The sequence below is a fragment of the Elaeis guineensis genome, chromosome 8 (genome assembly GCF_000442705.2).
Source record: "Elaeis guineensis isolate ETL-2024a chromosome 8, EG11, whole genome shotgun sequence".
Taxonomy (NCBI): Eukaryota; Viridiplantae; Streptophyta; class Magnoliopsida; order Arecales; family Arecaceae; genus Elaeis; species Elaeis guineensis.
Window position 1 is genome coordinate 134,066,066 of NC_026000.2, and position 19,399 is coordinate 134,085,464.

At 38.5% G+C, this 19,399-nt stretch overlaps 1 protein-coding gene across 1 annotated transcript; it reads right to left on the reverse strand.

Annotated features, from left to right (window-relative positions):
* Positions 1-2,724: 2,724 nt before the first annotated feature.
* Positions 2,725-14,700, reverse strand: LOC105049537 (D-3-phosphoglycerate dehydrogenase 1, chloroplastic). The gene is made up of 5 exons (XM_010929208.4): positions 14,118-14,700; positions 5,264-5,640; positions 5,054-5,164; positions 4,853-4,948; positions 2,725-4,064 (listed from the first exon to the last, which is right to left on the reverse strand). Exons 1-5 carry the CDS (start codon positions 14,653-14,655, stop codon positions 3,393-3,395), a joined length of 1,794 nt encoding a protein of 597 aa, XP_010927510.1. The 5' UTR covers positions 14,656-14,700; the 3' UTR covers positions 2,725-3,392.
* Positions 14,701-19,399: the final 4,699 nt, after the last annotated feature.

Sequence of the window (19,399 nt, forward strand, 5' to 3'; positions counted from 1 at the left end):
TCTCTCCCTGTGAATTTCTATATTTTATTTCCTTTCCGAACAATTGATTGATTGGTAGGATTTAAGAAATAAGTTTTATATGCTGGGGACATCAAGTACATTCCATTCTGCCACTTTACAGCTGCTGGCGAACGCTAGATTTTTGCTGACCGGTGGTAAACTAGCAAGAAAAATTGAGCAGTCTTTCTGTTCTTTTTCTTTTCTTTTCCATTTCAAAGTTGAAGAGATCATGAGTCATTTGTTAATATATTCTCTACATGCAATAATAATAACAATAATATATTTTCTTGCTAATGGTTGGACTATGGTGGGGCATATCAGCTTACTAGGATTACATATCTTGCCAACAACAATAATTCTTGCAAGAACCATTCTTACAAGCATTTATTTTTTATTCTATTCTTATTAATTTTTTATTTTAATAAACTAATTCTATTTTTCATAAAAGAATTTGGTTTTTGCATGAATCACGGTATCTCTAGTCCATATGGTTTATTGTCAGGAGAAATTCTTTATGCACCGCAGGCGATACAGAAAATCTGATATAGAATGTACCATCTTGTCCGATTGATCTATGTAGTCACCGCTTTTCAATATACATTTAATGCCAGTAGATTGATTTTTTCGTTTAAAAATTTTATATGATAAAAATATTCTTATCTTTTAGAAAAAAATTATGACATTCTGTGGCGTATTATAGTCCAAGATGTTATAATATGGCTCAGGATATCATAATATGGAAGAAAAATTTTTGTCCAATCATTTTTCAATGCACATTTAATGTCTCCAAATCGATTTTTTCGTTTGAAAATTTTGAATGACGAAAATACTCCTTTTCTTCAAAAAAAATTATGACATCCCGTGCATAGTATGATATTATGTATTATATTATGACATTCAGTGGACAAAAATTATAACTTTCTGGATGCAGAATATCATGATATGGATATAGGATGCCATAATTTTATCAAAAAACATGGATATTTTCGTCATACAAAATTTTTAAACTAAAAAGATGATCTGCAGATATTAAATGGATATTGAAAAACGGTAACTATATGGATTAATTGAACAAGACGGTGTGTTTCATATCAATTTTCTATACCGTCCATACAAAAAATTTGCCTTATTGTCGGGGATGGTTTTGTATTGCCCAAACCAACCCACGGCATTGTGCCATCACAACGATTTTTTGCACAAATTCTCCAAGTTGGCCCATTGGCTGCACCCCCATGTGAAGATGCAATTTGCTAGTCCTTTGGAAGTACACAAGGTATTAAAAAATTATAAAATTTTTTGTATACCGCTCGCGATGTAAAAAATCTAATTTAGAATACACTACCTCATTTAATTGGGCAATTGACAATTAATGCATGTAGTTCTATTTTTTTATTTAAAATTTTAAATGACGAAATATTTTTTTTCTTCTGAAAAAATTATGACATCTTATATCAATATTACTACGACATACTACGTTGAAATTATGACTTTCTGCATAGGATTTCATAAAGAAAAAAAGATATTTTCATCATTAAAAATTTATAAATTTTTAAATGACGAAAATATTTCTATCAAAATTATGATATTTTATGAAAAAATTATAGTATCCTATGCAGAAAGTCATAACTTCAACGCAGGATGTCATAATATTGACGCAAGATATCTTAATTTTTTCAAAAAAAATATTTTTGTATTCAAAATTTTAAATAAATAAATAAAACTGTGGGCATTAAATACGCGTTGGAAAGTAGTCACTACATGGCTCAATCGGGTGAGATGATGCGCTCCACATCAGATTTTCTACACGGACGGTGTACAAAGAATTTCTTTAACATATATATATATATATATATATATATATATATATATATATATATATATATATATATATATATATATATATATATTCCGCATAGCACTGTTTGGGCCAATCTCAAGGACTCGAGCTTGGAGGAATAACCATAAACAAGTTGGAAGCTACCTTTTAGCTTTTGATTGCTCTTTTTAGCCGTTAACAGTTGTTGTGAGAGATCAATCAGGTTTAAGATTATTTCTTCTAGGGTTCTGAATTCTTGGCAAAGTTGATTCCCAAGCAAAAGAGCTTATTGCTACTCAGAAGCTTTTTAGAAGACATACCATTTTTGCTGGAAACGGGATCACATAAACGCTCTTCTTCATTACCATAACATGTGGTGTATAGCACGAAAGGTGCCTCAACATATTTTCAAAATATGAGAGCTTCCCCTCTGCGAGATAGATGACATGATAGCTATTCACGAGAGCATCGCATCATGCAGTGCAAAAATTGCATTGCAGAGGATCTGAACTCCTTTTGCTAAAATATTGCATGGCAGATTTCATTAATGTACTTAGCATGCAACCTGCTTATCATGTTATATAACTTGGCTATAAATAACCAAATTTGGGAGTTCCCATCCAACAAGGCTAAGGCTTTCTGATGGCTAAATTTCCTTGCGACCATTCCTACCACGTTAAAAGTCGACATCTGCGACAACGTATCCAGAGTAAAATCTTTATTCACACCGTTCCCAGCATTTCAAATGATTGTATAATACAAGTTTAATATACAAATACATGCTCGAGATTTGCGCGTGGATCAAACGTTCAATTTGTCATGCACAGCACTCACTCACCAGTGGCTGTACTCTTGATTCATAAGGAGGTAACGCATCACCAATATCAGCAAAATTCCCTTCCCAATCATAATAAACAAAACAGAATTGGAATAACAACATAATAAACAAACTTTCCTGGTGACACTTGAAAACTGATGAAGGAACCAGTGAGTGGAAGTGGTGAAGAGGTACAGAGGATGTCACCGGCAGAAGAACGATGAGCAGCAAGCCCGGCGTTCATGGCCAGGCAGCTGCTCCTGGTCCTCCAGCACCACCCAGGATCCCTCACCGGCACGGCCGGGTTCGCTAGGAATATCGAGTTCAACGATCAAGTTCCCAACAAATTCATCAACCCTGGTGACCACGCCTCATTGGAATGTTGTTGGTTCCCCGGCTGTCTCAACAGTTTGCCGACTGTGGACTTCAGCTCAAATGGAAACTTGAGAATGACTTCTAGGCCCTCGAAGGTCCAGATGAGGTCTATGGCTCTTGTATCAAACGTCAAAATCAAGGATTTCAGAATTACAAAAGCATTCTGTATGAAAATATGATGAAGTACCCTAGGATTGAATGATACATGCGCATTCAATTAACAGAAAACACAATCAAAATGAAGGTTTGCATCTAACACCACCAAGAAAAGCCCGAGAATGTAACTAATTTATTCCGAGTTCTCTGAAATACTCTAGATTACTACCATGAGTTGCTGAGCATCAAAATTGGGGGTTGGAATTGCTGGAGATGGCAATGACTTTGCTAAAGCTTGAGGAAAACAAATTCTTCAATGGCTGATATCTCCCCAATCTTATTTAGAGTTCCTTTGTCTGGCTCCTCATCAACACCGATTGCCATAACTGCATGCTTCCGAGGGGCAATCCTTCCAACACTCATAAAACTAACATTTATATTCTGCTCGCCCAAGATGGTCCCCACTGTCCCAATCATCCCTGGCTGATCAACCTGCCTGCAGAGAATCAGGCTTCCTTCCAAGCTTACATCCACTTGGAATGATCCAACCTTGGTTAGATGAGGTATCCCATCCTTTACTCTCCCTTCCACCCTTATTTCTCCAGTCTCAGACATTGCACTTGCAAACTTCGACTCCACATTGGCAATCTGAACCTGTATGAATTCTAGAGGGTTCTCAGGTGAGCCATCCAACACAATTCTCTCTTCTGCAATGCGGACCCCTCTTTGTTTGGCTGTGAAATCAGCATTCACAAGATTTACAAACACACTAGAGATAGGCTCAATCAGACCCTTTGTGATCATGGCACGAAGTACCCTAGTGTCAAGATCATCAGGACCTCTGGCAGATGCATAGGTCACCTTCACTGATTTTACTCCACTACCTCCAGCCACAAGCTGGACGGCAAGCCTGCCTAGCTTTTCTGCCAATACAACAAATGGTGCCAGCTCTGAGAGGACCTACAAAAACAAAAACCATCGTATAAATCTCTATGGAAATGCCAGGAAAAGGTAAAGATAGCGCCATACCAGTTTCACAGGCTCAGCAACTAGTTTCATGAACGGATGATATTTTACTGCTCTCAGAAAATAGGCAGGGCTTTCAGAAGTGCAACATGGTCAGAGATGATTTCTTTTTAAACACTAGATGGTGATGGCTTTGCAGACATTGTACAAAAGATAGACAACGAGGGTCTTGTACATGCACTGGCTCCTTTTACATGTTATTAAGATGTACAAGTTGTATGGAAGCAGTTCCCTGATATGTGGCCTGATGACTATATGGTTGCTTCCAATATCAGTCCAGCAGAGGTTTGTGCAGCATTGCTCAAAACAAAAGAAGCTTGGCAAAACTTCTTCCTAAAGAAGGCTACTTGACCTTTTTATGTGGTAAAGCCCCATTAGGCGGAATTCTATTCTGGAATTTGACTTTTCAGTTGCAGGTGAGTATAAAGGGTCAGGTGACTACAACAAACAATTCATGGTAAGGTATCTCCTGCCGGAAGGAGAGCTCACTTAAACAACATGCCTAACTTACATATTTGGGGTTGGAATAAGAGCCCCTACTTCACCACCAATCAAGTAGAAAGATAAGACATGATATTTCTTGGTAAATAGTAATATGCTTGTTGACTGATTGGAGTTGGCATGCTCTTATGTTATTATTTTCCTTTAAAAACTTAACATTTCTTGGCATGAGTGAAGGGCAAAAGGGCTAAATCATGAATATAATTTTAGGACCATCATACCTCAGCAGGAACCATTGGTGCATTTACTGCAGTAGCAGCAAGTTCCCCTTTCAAGGCACCCACAACAGCTTCAGCTATTTCGATGGCTACTCCTTCCTGGACATCACAACCAAAAGAAAATGAAACAATCAAAAGATTACTATTTAATTCAATAAACAAATCAAATTATGCTTGAAAATTAGAACAGAACATTCACAGTACCTGCGCTTCCATTGTGCTGGCACCAAGATGTGGTGTTACAGTTACATTTTCATGCAGCACTAATTTGTTGTCAGCAGATGGAGGCTCTTCGGTGAAGACATCAAGAGCAGCCTGATTGATTCACATTCATGATTATAAGACAGAAAATCATTACATTCTTAAAAGTCAAATATGACAGCCAGAGCTGAGAGAATGTGATTGAAACAGAACCTGTGCCACAATGCCCGAATCAAGGGCTCTGACTAGAGCTTCTTCATCAATAACACCACCCCGAGCAACATTTACAATTCGTACTCCTTTCTTCATTTTTGCAAAAGCTTCATCATTGAGAATCTTGGATGTGGAAGGAGTAAGAGGCATATGCAGTGAAATGAAGTCGGCAGTTGAAATGGCTTCATCAAAGGTTACCAACTCCACTCCGATAGCACGAGCACGGTCTGCAGCGGCATATGGATCGTGTGCAATCACATGCATCCCTAGCCCTTTAGCACGCCGTGCAACTTCGGATCCAACCTTTCCAAATCCCAACACAGCAAGTGTTTTCCCAACAAGTGATACACCAACATATTTGCTGCGCTGCCACTTACCTGTGAAAAGAAAATTCATCAGAACAAGGTTGGACAACATGAAGATCTAATGACTTCCAAAATAATAAAACTGACATAAAAAAGTAGGTATAGCTTGTGGGAACGAACAAAATAGAATTCATTGAGGTAGCAGGAACAGGTTAATCAAAGTAAATGAAAATCAACCTTACAGCATTCCACAATATGTTCAAAAAATACCGAGAAAATTACTTCAACTAATATATCCTCAAGGAACAAGTAGATGTAGATGATTTTCTAAACTTGAAACCCCAGAATTCTCCATATTGGGGAAACCCTAAAGACACAAGATACCAAACTCATCTGCGAAATGAGATTGCACTTAAAAAAATTAAAGGAGAATAGTTCATAGCTGTCACTACCATGGCAATTGGGTTTTTGGTAGAGGCTCCACGTGAATGAGAGTCTATTGATTAGAAATCATGTGTAATTGTAGCTCATCCAAAACCCTATATGACATCATATAATATGTTACAACTACTTGATGAAAGGTGCCCCCCCCCCCCAACAACCCAAACCAAAAAAAGAAAAAAAAAACTCTCCTCATTGTTTTATATACCAAGGTATGAAAAACTTCTCATTTATTGGAGCAAGCAATTACCAAAGAAAGCAAGAAGAAAAAAAAAGGATTCAGACAACTCCTTGGAGGATTCTAGCATCTAAGAGGGAACTGCTTCATGAAATTTTATGCAATATGTAATAATTCATTTCCCAGAAAATCATTAAAGAACTGATTTTGTTTCCATGAATATAAATGTAGTCAGAAAGTTGGAGACAATTTAAGAAAAATGTTTTTCTAAAATTAAGTGATAGACGGTTAACTCCATGTTTATTAATTTTAAGAAAGGAAAGTAAACGGGAAACTTAAACAAAAACTGTGCCATAAAAAGTTGGAAGAATTGAAACATAGTTGAAAATACAGAATCTTTGACTAAAGGAAACATTTTTTTTCAGTCCCATTATAAGGGTGGCAAGGTCCATGGAATGTACAAACGCAGCAGCAGAAATGCAGATTCTTAGTAAATAGGACCATTTTTATTGTTTGCTTAGGCAAAGATGAGGTTGGTAATGAAGTAGACAACCTCTTAATGGTGGAGAAGATCAACCTATCATAGTTTGGCACCGGCGATACAGCTATGGGACATGGATACAACATGATACGGATATGCTGAGACAACAACCTTAAAAAAACAGGAAACAATACATGTAAAATACAGATATGAATATGCTAAATAACATGTTCATATTTTATATACTAACATCAACTTTTCTAAGCTCTTCAATAGTTATCATTCAAATCCAAAGACCCCAATATATAATTTATATTTTAATACTCACATCAAAGACAATAAAATTGAACATTCATCATTAAAAGGTTAATATTAGAAAAAGAAAGAAAATGCCCTCCCTCTCATTTTTGGAGGTCTCAAGGAAGTATCTTGAGTATATCCAAGAATATCTTGAGTATTTTTTTTGAAATTTTGAAAACACCTATCCAGGAAGTATCTAATGAGTATCGATATGTGATATGTATCTGATATGGACATGGCATGTGATTTGAAGTATTCATGCTTTCTCATTGGATGGTTTAAATCACTGGATAGTTTTGGGCACCATGACTAAGGCATTTCTCATGCATCATAAGATCCAAGAACATAGGTCAACTGAGGACTTTTCAAATCAATTTTTCGAATGTTGTACAACAACGTTATTGTTTCTTTTTTTTTTCTTTTTTTTTTATAAAAAGAACACATGCCCTGAAGCTCTAGTATATGAAGCTTAAGTCTCACCACCACAAGGGTTTCAGGATAGAGGTTCTGGCTCTGATTTATCTACCAGTTAACAATATCGAACAGTTTTACTATTGAATAGATCATTTGAAAGAAAAAACAGATGAAAAATGACAATACATCAACCTAAAAGGTGCGACAAAAATAGGTATTCAAATAAAATATACTAATAATTCTTTTGATTACAAACTTTTCAATGAGAGGATATAAGGACTGAGTGAGATGTTTGTTTGCCTGAAAGAAGGAAAAATGGTAATATATCCTTACTAGTTCGATCCAGTTAGTAGTAGTTTATGAAAATTAGTGCAGAATGTTGGGCCTCATGTGGTGCTCCCAAGGCTCAGGGGACCAAGGCTAAAGCCAAGGTTCAAAGTCCATGAGGTGGTCATGGGGTTTCTAGGGCTAGTTTGAGCCCTAAGCCGAAAGACTATCAACCTTTCGGATCTTGAGGTTCAGGGGTCTTGGGCCTCAAGAGGCTAATTTATTTTTGGGCTAGGTTTGAGTCTAAGGTGTGAGAACACATAAGACCATGGGTGTACATAGGGTTTGGGCGTGTGGTTTCATGTATTAAGTTAGCTAGGGGAGTTTTTGGATTGGATCCCATTGACCCTGTATATATATACATTGTATTGTGTTTCTGATTGAACCAAGCTGAATACAAAACCATTTTCTCCCTAATTTTCTCTCTCCTCCTCCTCTCTCTCTCTCTCTCTCTCCCTTTCTTCTCCATGCCACCAACAGCAAACCCTAAGGTTTCTAGGGTTTTCTTGGTCACCACACCCAGATAAGGAAAGTTTGGAGGCGTCCTTTGTTTGCTGCCCCTTGTGCCCTCCTTCTTGGCCGCCCAAGGGTTGTTCTACGCCCCCATCTTTTGTTTGTTGGAGGCCTCAACAAGGGTGCTTCCAGATCTGAAAAGGAGGATTTTAGATCGGGAAGAAAAAGAATTCGAATCGGAGAAGAAAATCCTGCCGACAGGATTTACAAGACTGATGAAATCTATAAGGCATATTTTGTGTTGCTGATCTTGGCCATCCAAAAGCCCAATCCTCATTGATTCCTACTGGTTCCAGAAGTCCACGACCTAGGAAAGGTGCCCCAACACAGGGATCTTCAAGAAAGCACAAAGTTTGTTGCTTATACAGAGAGTGATAAAGTTCAAGCATATGATTTCATAAAAGTGGTTCAGCATAAATTTAAAACATGCCAGCTTAAATGTCATGACCATGCACAGCAAATATAAGGAACTAAACAAACCAAACCAGGTTAGAGAGTGCACAAATTTGTATAGAAGGCCAACAAATTGAAGAACCACATTTATGAAAACATAAGCAGAGGTCATGAAAAGGATTGAAAACTCACTGGAACACAGATTAAGCTCCTTATCAGGAATAAATGGAAAACAAGATCCATAAGGCATAAACCAATCTGGGAATTTCAGCTTTAAAGGTCTAGAAGGATAAGGTACATCACATATTAGTCAATTTTAAGAAATAAAATAGATTCTATGGTAAAATATGATTCAATGGCATATAGATTTGTCTATACAAAGAGCTAACCTCTACAGACATGACATAGAATAGAGTAAATTAATTTTGTTATCTGGAGTTGCCTACAAATATAAGAGAGATGGTAAAATCTACAAGGATCATTGATGGACTCTTCCAACAAGGGGATGACATCACGAGTCATGCAGCACTAACATTTGCTGCACCTGCCTGCCAACTTCTATCATTAAAATAATATATTATGAAGAGCACCATGATGAATCATCATCCTTAATGGTAGATATTTGGCATCCACAAATTCAATTTTATGAGTTGGCAAAAATCCTTAGGTTGCATTTGGTAGCTAGCAATCTATCCAGATTGCTGGAAATTTAAAAGGACCCCACCAGATTATTATGTTTGGTATGCTTTTTAGGCTGGTAATCCAGATTACCCCTGATGAGGTAATCTGGATTACCAAGGAGAGGGGTGGCTATCCAGATTACCTCCCATGAGGTAATCTTGTAATAAAATTTTTTAACGAAACTGCCCTCCTCCCCTCCCCCCTGCCGGCGCGGCGCTACCCATACCTCCCCCCAACTCCTCCTTCGGCGGCCCCTGCCACCTCCTACGTCGCCTTCGTGGGCCTCGCCGAAAGCAGCGTGATAGGCGGTCGGGGGGCAGCAAGCGGTGGCCAGGGCAGCTCGGGCGGCCGGGGGCCTGGAGAGGGATGGCCAGGGCAGCGCAACGAGCGGCCGAGGGGCCGAGGTGCAGTGGCCAGGGCAGCATGGGCGGTCGAGGGGCCGAGGAGGTGTGGCAGTGCGACGGGTGGCCTGGGGGCCAGATTGCGATAGCTAGGGCAGCACGGGGGGCCGGGGAGGGGTGGCAGCGCAATGGGCAGTTAGGAAGTCGGGATGCGGTGGCCAGGGCAGCACGGGCGGCCGGAGGGTCAGGGTGCGGTTCCGGAGGCACGACGGATGAGGGGGCAGGGGGAGGGGGTAGTGTGGCGTGCGGGGAAAGGAGAAGGAGAAAAAAATTAAAAATAATTTAAAAATAATAATTTTTATAATAATAATAATAAGTATTAAAAAATAATAATTTTTTTCATACAATAATTTTTATTATTAAAAAGATTAAATAAATAATTTAAAAATATTAAACTAATAATTTGATTTAAGGATATTTTGAAAATTTGATATTACATTACCAGTAATCTGATTGTCATACCAAATATGTCAATCAAAATTTTCAGTAATTTTTCTGCAATATTACCTGCGTGTACCAAATACAGTAATCAACATTACTGACAATCTATCCAGATTGCAGATAATCCAGATTATCACTGCCTGGCAATGCACCAAATGCAACCTTATAGCAAAATTTTCCAAAATATGTCCCAGATTTTTTTTCTCTGGAATCCAATTTTCCTTTAATCCCCTGGGCCTCACTACACCGCCTCTTTTTTTAGTCTTTTAAGTTCTTTAAGAATAAGTTCAAAATTTAACATGAGTAAGGACTTTGCCGACACATGCATCTTCCTAGCAACTGCCTCCTATTGCCCAGAAAATAGCCACACATGGACAATGTGGCAGATTGGTTACGAGTGGTCTGAACTGAAGGGATGCCAGGACTGACAGATCAAAACGCCAGAATTTTGGTCTCTAGTGAAAAGAAAAAAGATTTCCTGCCTACTAATTGAAGGAACTCTAAGAATTTAGAGTACATCCTCAGTCAAATACTCCTTGCATTGGCAAATAAAGCATGTTTCTCTGGCTGTATAGTCTAACCATAACCATCAAATATGGTCCCAAGTAGCAGTGGTTTATTGCACCATACTAAAAAAATGTGTACCACTAGTTGACTAGCCAAACCATCGCATCAAGTTTCAAATTTTGAAACACTTCAAGTGGGGAAAGACAAAATTCAAACTTTGAAAGAAAGTAGAGATGTAGTGGACTTCGAAAGAGACAACAATAAAATAAATGAAAAGCATTGAAAATAAATGCATTAACTAAAGATCAAGTACTACAAAAATGACAATTAAAACATTGCAGGAACTGAAAAACAGTCCACAAATCCAATTTTATGAGTTGGAAAAAATCCTTTATGGCAAAATTTCCCAAAATATGTCCCAGATTTTTTTTCTCTGGAATCCAATTTTCCTTTAATCCCCTGGGCCTCACCACACCGCCTCTTTCTTTAGTATTTTAAGTTCTTTAAGAATAAGTTCAAAATTTAACATAAGGACTTTGCCGACACATGCATCTTCCAAGCAACTGCCTCCTATTGCCCAGAAAATAGCCACACATGGACAATGTGGCAGATTGGTTAAGAGTGGTCTGAACTGAAGGGATGCCAGGACTGACAGATCAGAACGCAAGAATTTTGGTTTCTAGTGAAAAGAAAAAAAATTTCCTGCCTACTAATTGAAGGAACTCTAAGAATTTAGAGTATGTCCTCAGTCAAATATTCCTTGCATTGGCGAATAAAGCATGCTTCTCTGGCTGTATAGTCTAACCATAACCATCAAATATGGTACCAAGCAGCAGTGGTTTATTGCACCATACAAAAAAAATGTATACCACTAGTTGACTAGTCAAACCATCGCATCAAGTTTCAAATTTTGAAACACTTGAAGTGGGGAAACACAAAATTCAAACTTCGAAAGAAAGCAGAGATGTAGTGGACTTCGAAAGAGACAACAATAAAATAAATGAAAAGCATTGAAGTAAATGCATTAGCTAAAGATCAAGTACTACAAAAATGACAATCAAAACATTGGAGGAACCGAAAAACAGTCCACAAATCCAATTTTATGAGTTGGAAAAAATTTCGTATGGCAAAATTTCACAAAATATGTCCCAGATTTTTTTTTTTCCCCTGGAATCTAATCTTCCTTTAATCCCCTGGGCCTCACCACACCACCTCTTTTTTAGTCTTTTAAGTTCTTTAAGAATAAGTTCAAAATTTAACATGAGCAAGGACTTTGCCGACACATGCATCTTCCTAGCAACTGCCTCCCATTGCCCAGAAAATAGCCACACATGGACAATGTGGCAGATTGGTTAAGAGTGGTCTGAACTGAAGGGATGCAGGACTGACAGATCAGAACGCAAGAGTTTTGGTCTCTAGTGAAAAGAAAAAAAATTTCCTGCCTACTAATTGAAGGAACTCTAAGAATTTAGAGTACATCCTCAGTCAAATATTCCTTGAATTGGCAAATAAAGCATGTTTCTCTAGCTGTATAGTCTAACCATAACCATCAAATATGGTCCCAAGCAGCAGTGATTTATTGCACCATACTAAAAAAATGTATACCACTAGTTGACTAGTCAAACCATCACATCAAGTCTCAAATTTTGAAACACTTCAAGTGGGGAAAGACAAAATTCAAACTTCAAAAGAAAGTAAAGATGTAGTGGACTTTGAAAGAGACAACAATAAAATAAATGAAGAGTATTGAACTAAATGTGTTAGCTAAAGATCAAGTACCACAAAAATGACAATCAAAATATTGCAGGAACTGAAAAACAGTCCAATACACACACACACATATACATACAAGCAGTACCTACATTTGGTCAAAGTCATGTTCTGATGGGCAACAAGATGTTGCACACAATAACCTAAAAACATGTAGGGCACATGCAGGCAGGCAAAGCAACACTCTGAAGGCATAAAGAATCAAGGACATATTATAGGAAATACTTTATAAGTTAAATATGAGTAAAAAAAATATCAAGATAATGAATAAAGCTATATGAAATCACAGTGAAAAAAAGAAGCATGCAAGTTCCCAAAGCAATCTTGAAATCATTGACAGAAAAGAAAAAAGAGATGAGTGAGAGAGAGAGAGAGAGAGAGAGAGAGATTAGAAGTATTACTGTAGATGCTAAAGAAATCAACCAAAGGTAAGAATACCACACGTCAAAACAATAAAGAACTTCAAAAGAGAAACATCAAATTTGTGAGAAGTGGACTACAAACTTAAAGGAATAGTAATTGGATGGCCTGGATCAGAATCAGATATGCTAAGTGAATGTTAAGCTGGCATCCTATTGATAATAAACACGGCTGTATCTTGTCTTTTAACAAAGTGGATTCTAATCATTTAATATGTCCCAAAAAAAAAAAAGCTTTAGCAAGAATATGTTCGACTTATGACACCATATCTATTGCTTCTGCTTATATTCAGACAACGGGCATCCAATCGATGATAAACTGGCCATTATAGTTAACTATCTATCCCGACTCACTAGGATAGAATAGATAAAACACTACTTTCCTTATAAACATACATGATAGAGTGGAAACATGATCACGTCTGAAGCACAAATATGATGATCAGTTCAATAATTAGACTTTCCAATACCAAGAAAAAAAACCTAGCATTGCAGAGTGAACTTACCGTGAGACAGAACATAGAAAGCTCCTGCAAGAAAGATATAACTGAATCAAATCTGACTTCCTGTCAAAGAAGAAAGACAGGAAGCCACTAGATTTATGGGCAAGTTTCAATCACCAGAAGAAAAGACTGCAAGATGATATACAGCATACGGCCACTTATAAATTAAGCACAAAGATCAACACTTTTGCCAGCATATAACATCCCTAGATGTTCTGCATCAGAAATTCAATAAACTTCCAATAGAACAAGCCACAAAATGCTGGGAAGTGATCTCCAGCTATCATCTGACTACCATTACTTTTACAAATATTTTATTATAGATTTCGTATTTTATTATAGATTTGGTCAAAAACATGTTTTTTGAAGTGTAACACACTGATATCAAATATTGTTTGATCAAGAACTAGACTAGAGATTCCCTTCAACAGAAGTACCATATAGATTCAAGGAATTTTATCACCACTACCTACTTATTTACTCATGAAAGAATACGATGATATAGACAAAATCAAAATGCAAATGGAAATAGAACATTCGATTATCCTTTTAAAGTAAATAAGAGCGTAAAAGAACCGCTGCTCAAGCATAAATATACAAATAAATAAACTTTCCAATCGACAACTTGTATGTTGTTGTTAAGGGAGGCATTTTTAAATCACACAGGGCCCCCAAAACGACATCCAGATCTATCCTCTCCACCCTTTTGATGCAAGACATCCAAATCTATCATAACAAAAGAAAGCAACTATGTATGGAGAGATAGGGAGGGAAGGATACCGGCTTTAAGGGAGGCATCAGCCTGAGCAATGTTGCGGGCCATGGCAGCGAGCAGAGCAATCCCATGCTCGGCAGCAGCGACGGTGTTAGCCGTGGGGGCGTTCACAACAAGACACCCATGCTCGGTGGCGGCGGCGAGATCGACGTTGTCGATGCCGACCCCGGCGCGGCCGACGACCCGGAGGCGGCCGCCGGAGGACTCGAAGACCTCGCGGCCGACCTTAGTCCCGCTGCGGACGATCAGGGCGTCACAAAGCGAGATCTTGGTGCAGAGCTCCTCGGGGCTGAGGTTGTAGGAGCAGTCGACGTTGGCGAAATCCTTAAGCAGCTCGAGCCCGGCCTCACCGAGCTTCTCCGCGACCAGCACCGTGGGCTTCGCGCCCACGCCACCGGTCTGGGCGGCGACCACGACGAGGCGGCCGCGGCGGCGGAGGGGGAGGGCGGCGGCGGAAGGGAGGAGGGGGCGGTGGAAGAGGGATGAGCGGGGGTGGAGGGAGGGCGAGGAAAGGAGATTGAAGGGAGAGGTGGAGGCCGCCATTCTTTTCCGTACGCTCTTTTCGCGGTGTCAAAGTTTGTGAGCAGAGCACGAGAGGTTTGCCGGGTATTTATAGAGAGGGAGAAAGAGAAAATGAGGAAGTGGGTTTAGAGGTTTAGGGAGTCCGGTTTCGTGAAGAGGTGGGCGGGTGGGGCTGAGGGCTTGGGATGTCCTTTTCCATTTAGTCGTTAAGGTGGAGTTTGATGTATTACATAAATAATATTATTATAATAATATAATTATAAAAAATATAATTATCAGATAAAATTATAAAAAATTTTATATTATAGTGTTTGATATGTACAGTAATATTATTGTAAAATTATAGAGAATCCTACGTTTGGTATACAATTTAGATCACATGAAATATATGATAATTTTTCAAAGTATCTTCATCCTTACTTATTGATTATTATCTATTTTTTAGAGGGACAACTTAATTTTGAGACAATCCATTTTTCGTGATATCACCCATTATATTTTTTTTCTATTTTCACCAACTGAAACTATTCATAATTTATTTTGATTTATTTTGATGGAGATATTTTAGTCCTGAAATTATCTTGTTGCAAGATTGCAGGATTGTCAGATTATATATAATCATATAGCCACCTCTCTTTAGATAATCAGATTATCTTTTTTTGAGATAATGCTGTATTACATGTAATGCAGTATTACCTGTGAAAGTAATGAAACAAACAGTGTAATCTGATTACTTATTGCAAAATTATATGTAACCCTGTCAGAATTATATGCTACCAGATGCCCTCTAATAAAAGTAAAAGAAACTTTTTGTCTCATTTTAAAAGGTTATCTAGTTCTCGATCCAGTGCCATTTTGGAGACGCTTGTTTCATGACCATATTGGAAATTAAAACGAATTGGAATAGCCACATCTACTGTTGTTGCTGAATTCTAAGGTTGGGTTGAGATAAGTGTGACTATAATTGCTTCTTGATTGATTGCTGTTGCGGTCAATCCCCTCATCGTCTGGTCGTCGGGAACGAGCGTCTGCAAAAGAAAGTCCGCACTGACCGGAGGCGGCTCCAGTGGGGATCCTCCGACGGTCAAGTCAGAGAGGAGACTAGGCAACAGTGAGAAGAAAGCAAAGAACTCAATGAGAGAGTGAGGGAGCGAGCCTGTCGCTTCGAATCCCCTCGTCGCCTGGTCGTCGGAAACGAGCGCCTGCAAAAAAAAGTCCGCACTGACCGGAGGCGGCTCCGGCGGGGACTCTCCGACGGTCAAGTCAGAGAGGAGACTAGACAACAGTGAGAAGAAAGCAAAGAACTCAACGAGAGAGAGAGGGAGCAAGCCCAAAAGTTTCGAAGGGACCTGCAGCACTGTAGCCTTCCCCGATATATATAGTGGAGCGTAGTATGGCGTCGCCATTAATGGCGCAGACAATTGAAGAATTGTCAACTCACTGTAGACTGTCAGAGTCACCGTGAAAGTGTCACATCGCCGTGGGGCTGTCAAATCACTAGGGTTGACAATGCCCTAGGTGGGATAATGCCCTTAGGCGGCAGTGCCGCATGCTGCTGTCAGGGCTGACAGTCTCTGGCAGCCGTACGGCGATCGGAGGAGTCGACCGACCTTAGGTCGGTGGCCAGCTGTGTGGCGTCGGGTGGAGATTCGGACCCCTCCAACGGTCAGTCGGGCATGTTGCGAGAGTCGGCCATCGGACTCCCTGGTGCAGTCGGTCGGGAGAGTGGAAAAGGTCTGCCCGACCGACATATCCTCAGTCGGCAGAGAGCCATCGATCGGTCGGTCGATCGGTGAAGTCGGGCGTCGAGGACGGGTCGGCGTCGTGACCCGTCGGTGGTGGGCGTTGGTGAGTCGGCATTAGGGTCGGTCGGTATATCCCAACAATTGCTAAACTTGAAAAGAAGTTTATTTATCAAAGTTTTTTCGATAGGAGACCCTCTAATGCTCTAAAGAGTGATGGAAGGAGAATATGAGTATAGGAGCAGTGAAATAGACTTTTTCTTTTTATAAATTTCTTAGAGGATCCTCGCGTCTCCCTGTTCATAAAAGCGGTCGATGGTCTTTTGCATTACGAGCGCCATACATTGTAATGCATAGTAGTAATAGCTATTTTATAGTTTAAGTAGGTTGTAATGGTCAGCTAATGGATCTAGAAATTTTACTTTATGGGATCAATATAATAAAAAAAGTGGAAGAGCTGCGAAGAAAGAAAGAAGAAAGAAAAAAATAATAACAAAATATTACTTTTTAAAAAATAATAAAATATATAAAATAATAATATGTAATATCTCAAATATCTTTTATAATAAAAAAATAAATTGATGTGATCTTTTTAGGATATAAAAAATAAATTGATATGGGATTTAAATATAAAAGGTGGATAGATGAGGTTGGGGTGGGATATTAAAAGCTAAATAAAAAAATAATTAATAAAAAAAGAAGGAGAGAGAGAGGACGAGATGTCAAAGTGGTGTAAAAGAACGAAAGAGAAAAAAAGAGATAGGATATGTGAGTCATTAAAGAAAAAAATAGAGATCATAATCACTCTTTTAATATAAACTTTTTGTTCTTTATTTTTTCAAAATTTTATATGAGATATAGAGTCAATTCTTAAAATTAGTGGAGTTGATTTTGATTTTTTGTTATGTTGTGAAGCCAATTTTGACTTTTTCTATAGTTTTTTCTATTAGTAATTTAGTATATAAATATATAGATTAAATTTTTTATAGGGTCCATTGACCCCATATTTTCTCTCTCGCATCCGTCATTGTGGCCAGCCATGTCCTTTTGTAATCAGGGGCACCTCAATTGCATGATAGTAAATGTAAGCATAACTATTGCCAGCATTCTTGGATTGATGTGATCATACCTTCAAATCATCCATCTCCAGTGAAGTAATTATGTCAATATGGCTTAACCTCGGACAATATTGAGATCAGTTAAAATATCATCCATATCATCAATAATATATTTAATTCATTATTTTATAATTTAAATTGAAATAAAATTTGAATATTAAGAAAAACAAGGGTTGGATTTTAGAGGATTTAGTCGTTCTTATTCTCTCATAAAATCGAAATGACAATAAGACTCTCTCCAATGAAATGATTGAAATAAAAATTATTTATTTTTATTTTTATTTCATAATCCAATCTTCTTCGACCAAACATGCCTTCATGCCATGGAATGACTATCGGTGACGACCAAAAACATATATCTGTTTTTTTAAGGGAGTTTATCGTTAGTGACGGAGCTGATGCGCTTCACCAGGGCCTGTCTAAATTGAGCCGTGCCAACAGAAACTTTAAACCATGTCCGTACCCCTGAAGACAAAAATTAAAAGATAAATTATTGGGAACAAGATCATGGGATGGAGACTCTGCCAAGGTTGTTCCCAAAGACGTTCACCGTTCTACTCGGATTATTATATAACAACTTAGAACGGAATCCGATTAATCTATTATAAAGTTGCCCAATATTCTAAAACATAAGTTGTCAAAAAAATCGTTTTCTAATCAAGCTAAGTGTCCTCTTCGGAGCTTGTTGGAGAAACGAATGCAATTAGTTTCCCTTCTAACTGGAAACATGCTCGTGAACGTGAAGTGGTTAGACAATTAGGAGTCCGACTTGTTAACTCAAGATGGCCAAGCCGAATCATAGCCCACTTAGCACTTGATGGGCCAGCTTCATCTGGCTTCCCCAGCCCATGGATTGATTTAAGAAAGAAAGGTTGACAGACTGAGACCCAATCCATGGATCTGAAACTACTTTGGGGGGATATCAAATTCTTGATGGGTCGACCTGTTCATGACTAATGATATCGGATTGGCTGGAAGAATGCTGAACAGGAGAAATTAGACCTCCTGCCAACCTAGTTTTGATCCAGCTGACCTGACTGAAACATAACAGAGTCAAGCCAAGGATATGGGCCTGTCCGTCCCAAGAAACTACACAATTAGGAGAAAAATTGTTTTGCCTATTTAGAATCAGATTCTATAGTGAGTTCCTTAGGCTATACATAAGAGAGTTCTAATTTTAGTATATTGGTTTCATAAAATTATGCTCTTTGTTCTCTAAAAATTCAGTCACAGCATAAAATTTTGAGACAATACACAGGAGCTTAATAAAGGAAATGACAATAGGATCCCTTTTAAAGTTTTTTTTTTTTTTGGGTGATTAAAGACAGGAATTTCACAAAAAATAAATGGAAACTCAATATATTAAGATAAATTGGACACCAAGAAGACTTCTTGTTCCTATATAAATAAATTTAGCCGTCTAAATCCTTACATGTTTTGTAATGCAATATGTTTAACAATATATGTAATGGTATTAAGTAGTGTTGGTACGGATTTTCGTCAAGCACTGGAGCGATTGGAGTCAGTGGAGCATCAGATCATTGGGAGTGAGATCTATAAGAAAAAGTCCCTATCGGAGGTGGCTTTGACGAGGACTCTCCGACGCTCAAATCAGTCATCTGGCCAACAGGTGGAAAAGGGAGAACGTTTGTGAGAGAGATGTTGCATACATGAGATTTCTTTTTTTCTCTTTCTTATGGGCAGAAACTGGAGGCTGATAGGCCTGAGCTCGTAGGCTATCGGGATAGGCTGTCAGCCTACTAACAGTTTATTAGTCGTGGCCACCTGCGGTCCGCTGCTTGCCATCCTGGCCACTAGCCAGGTTGTTAGTCATGGGAAAGCACAGAGCTGTCAGAGATTTTTGTCTCCCATTAGATGTCCTTGAGAATCACTCCTAGTATAGTT

Bases quoted from the DNA above. Each gene is read 5' to 3' on its own strand.
- LOC105049537 (XM_010929208.4), bottom strand. From the start codon at position 14,655: ATGGCGGCCTCCACCTCTCCCTTCAATCTCCTTTCCTCGCCCTCCCTC. The intron at 5,641-14,117 runs GTATCCTTCCCT...TTCTTTTCACAG, and splicing joins TGATGCCTCCCTTAAAGCCG to GTAAGTGGCAGCGCAGCAAA. The intron at 4,065-4,852 runs GTATGATGGTCC...TTGTTTTTGTAG, and splicing joins CACCAATGGTTCCTGCTGAG to GTCCTCTCAGAGCTGGCACC.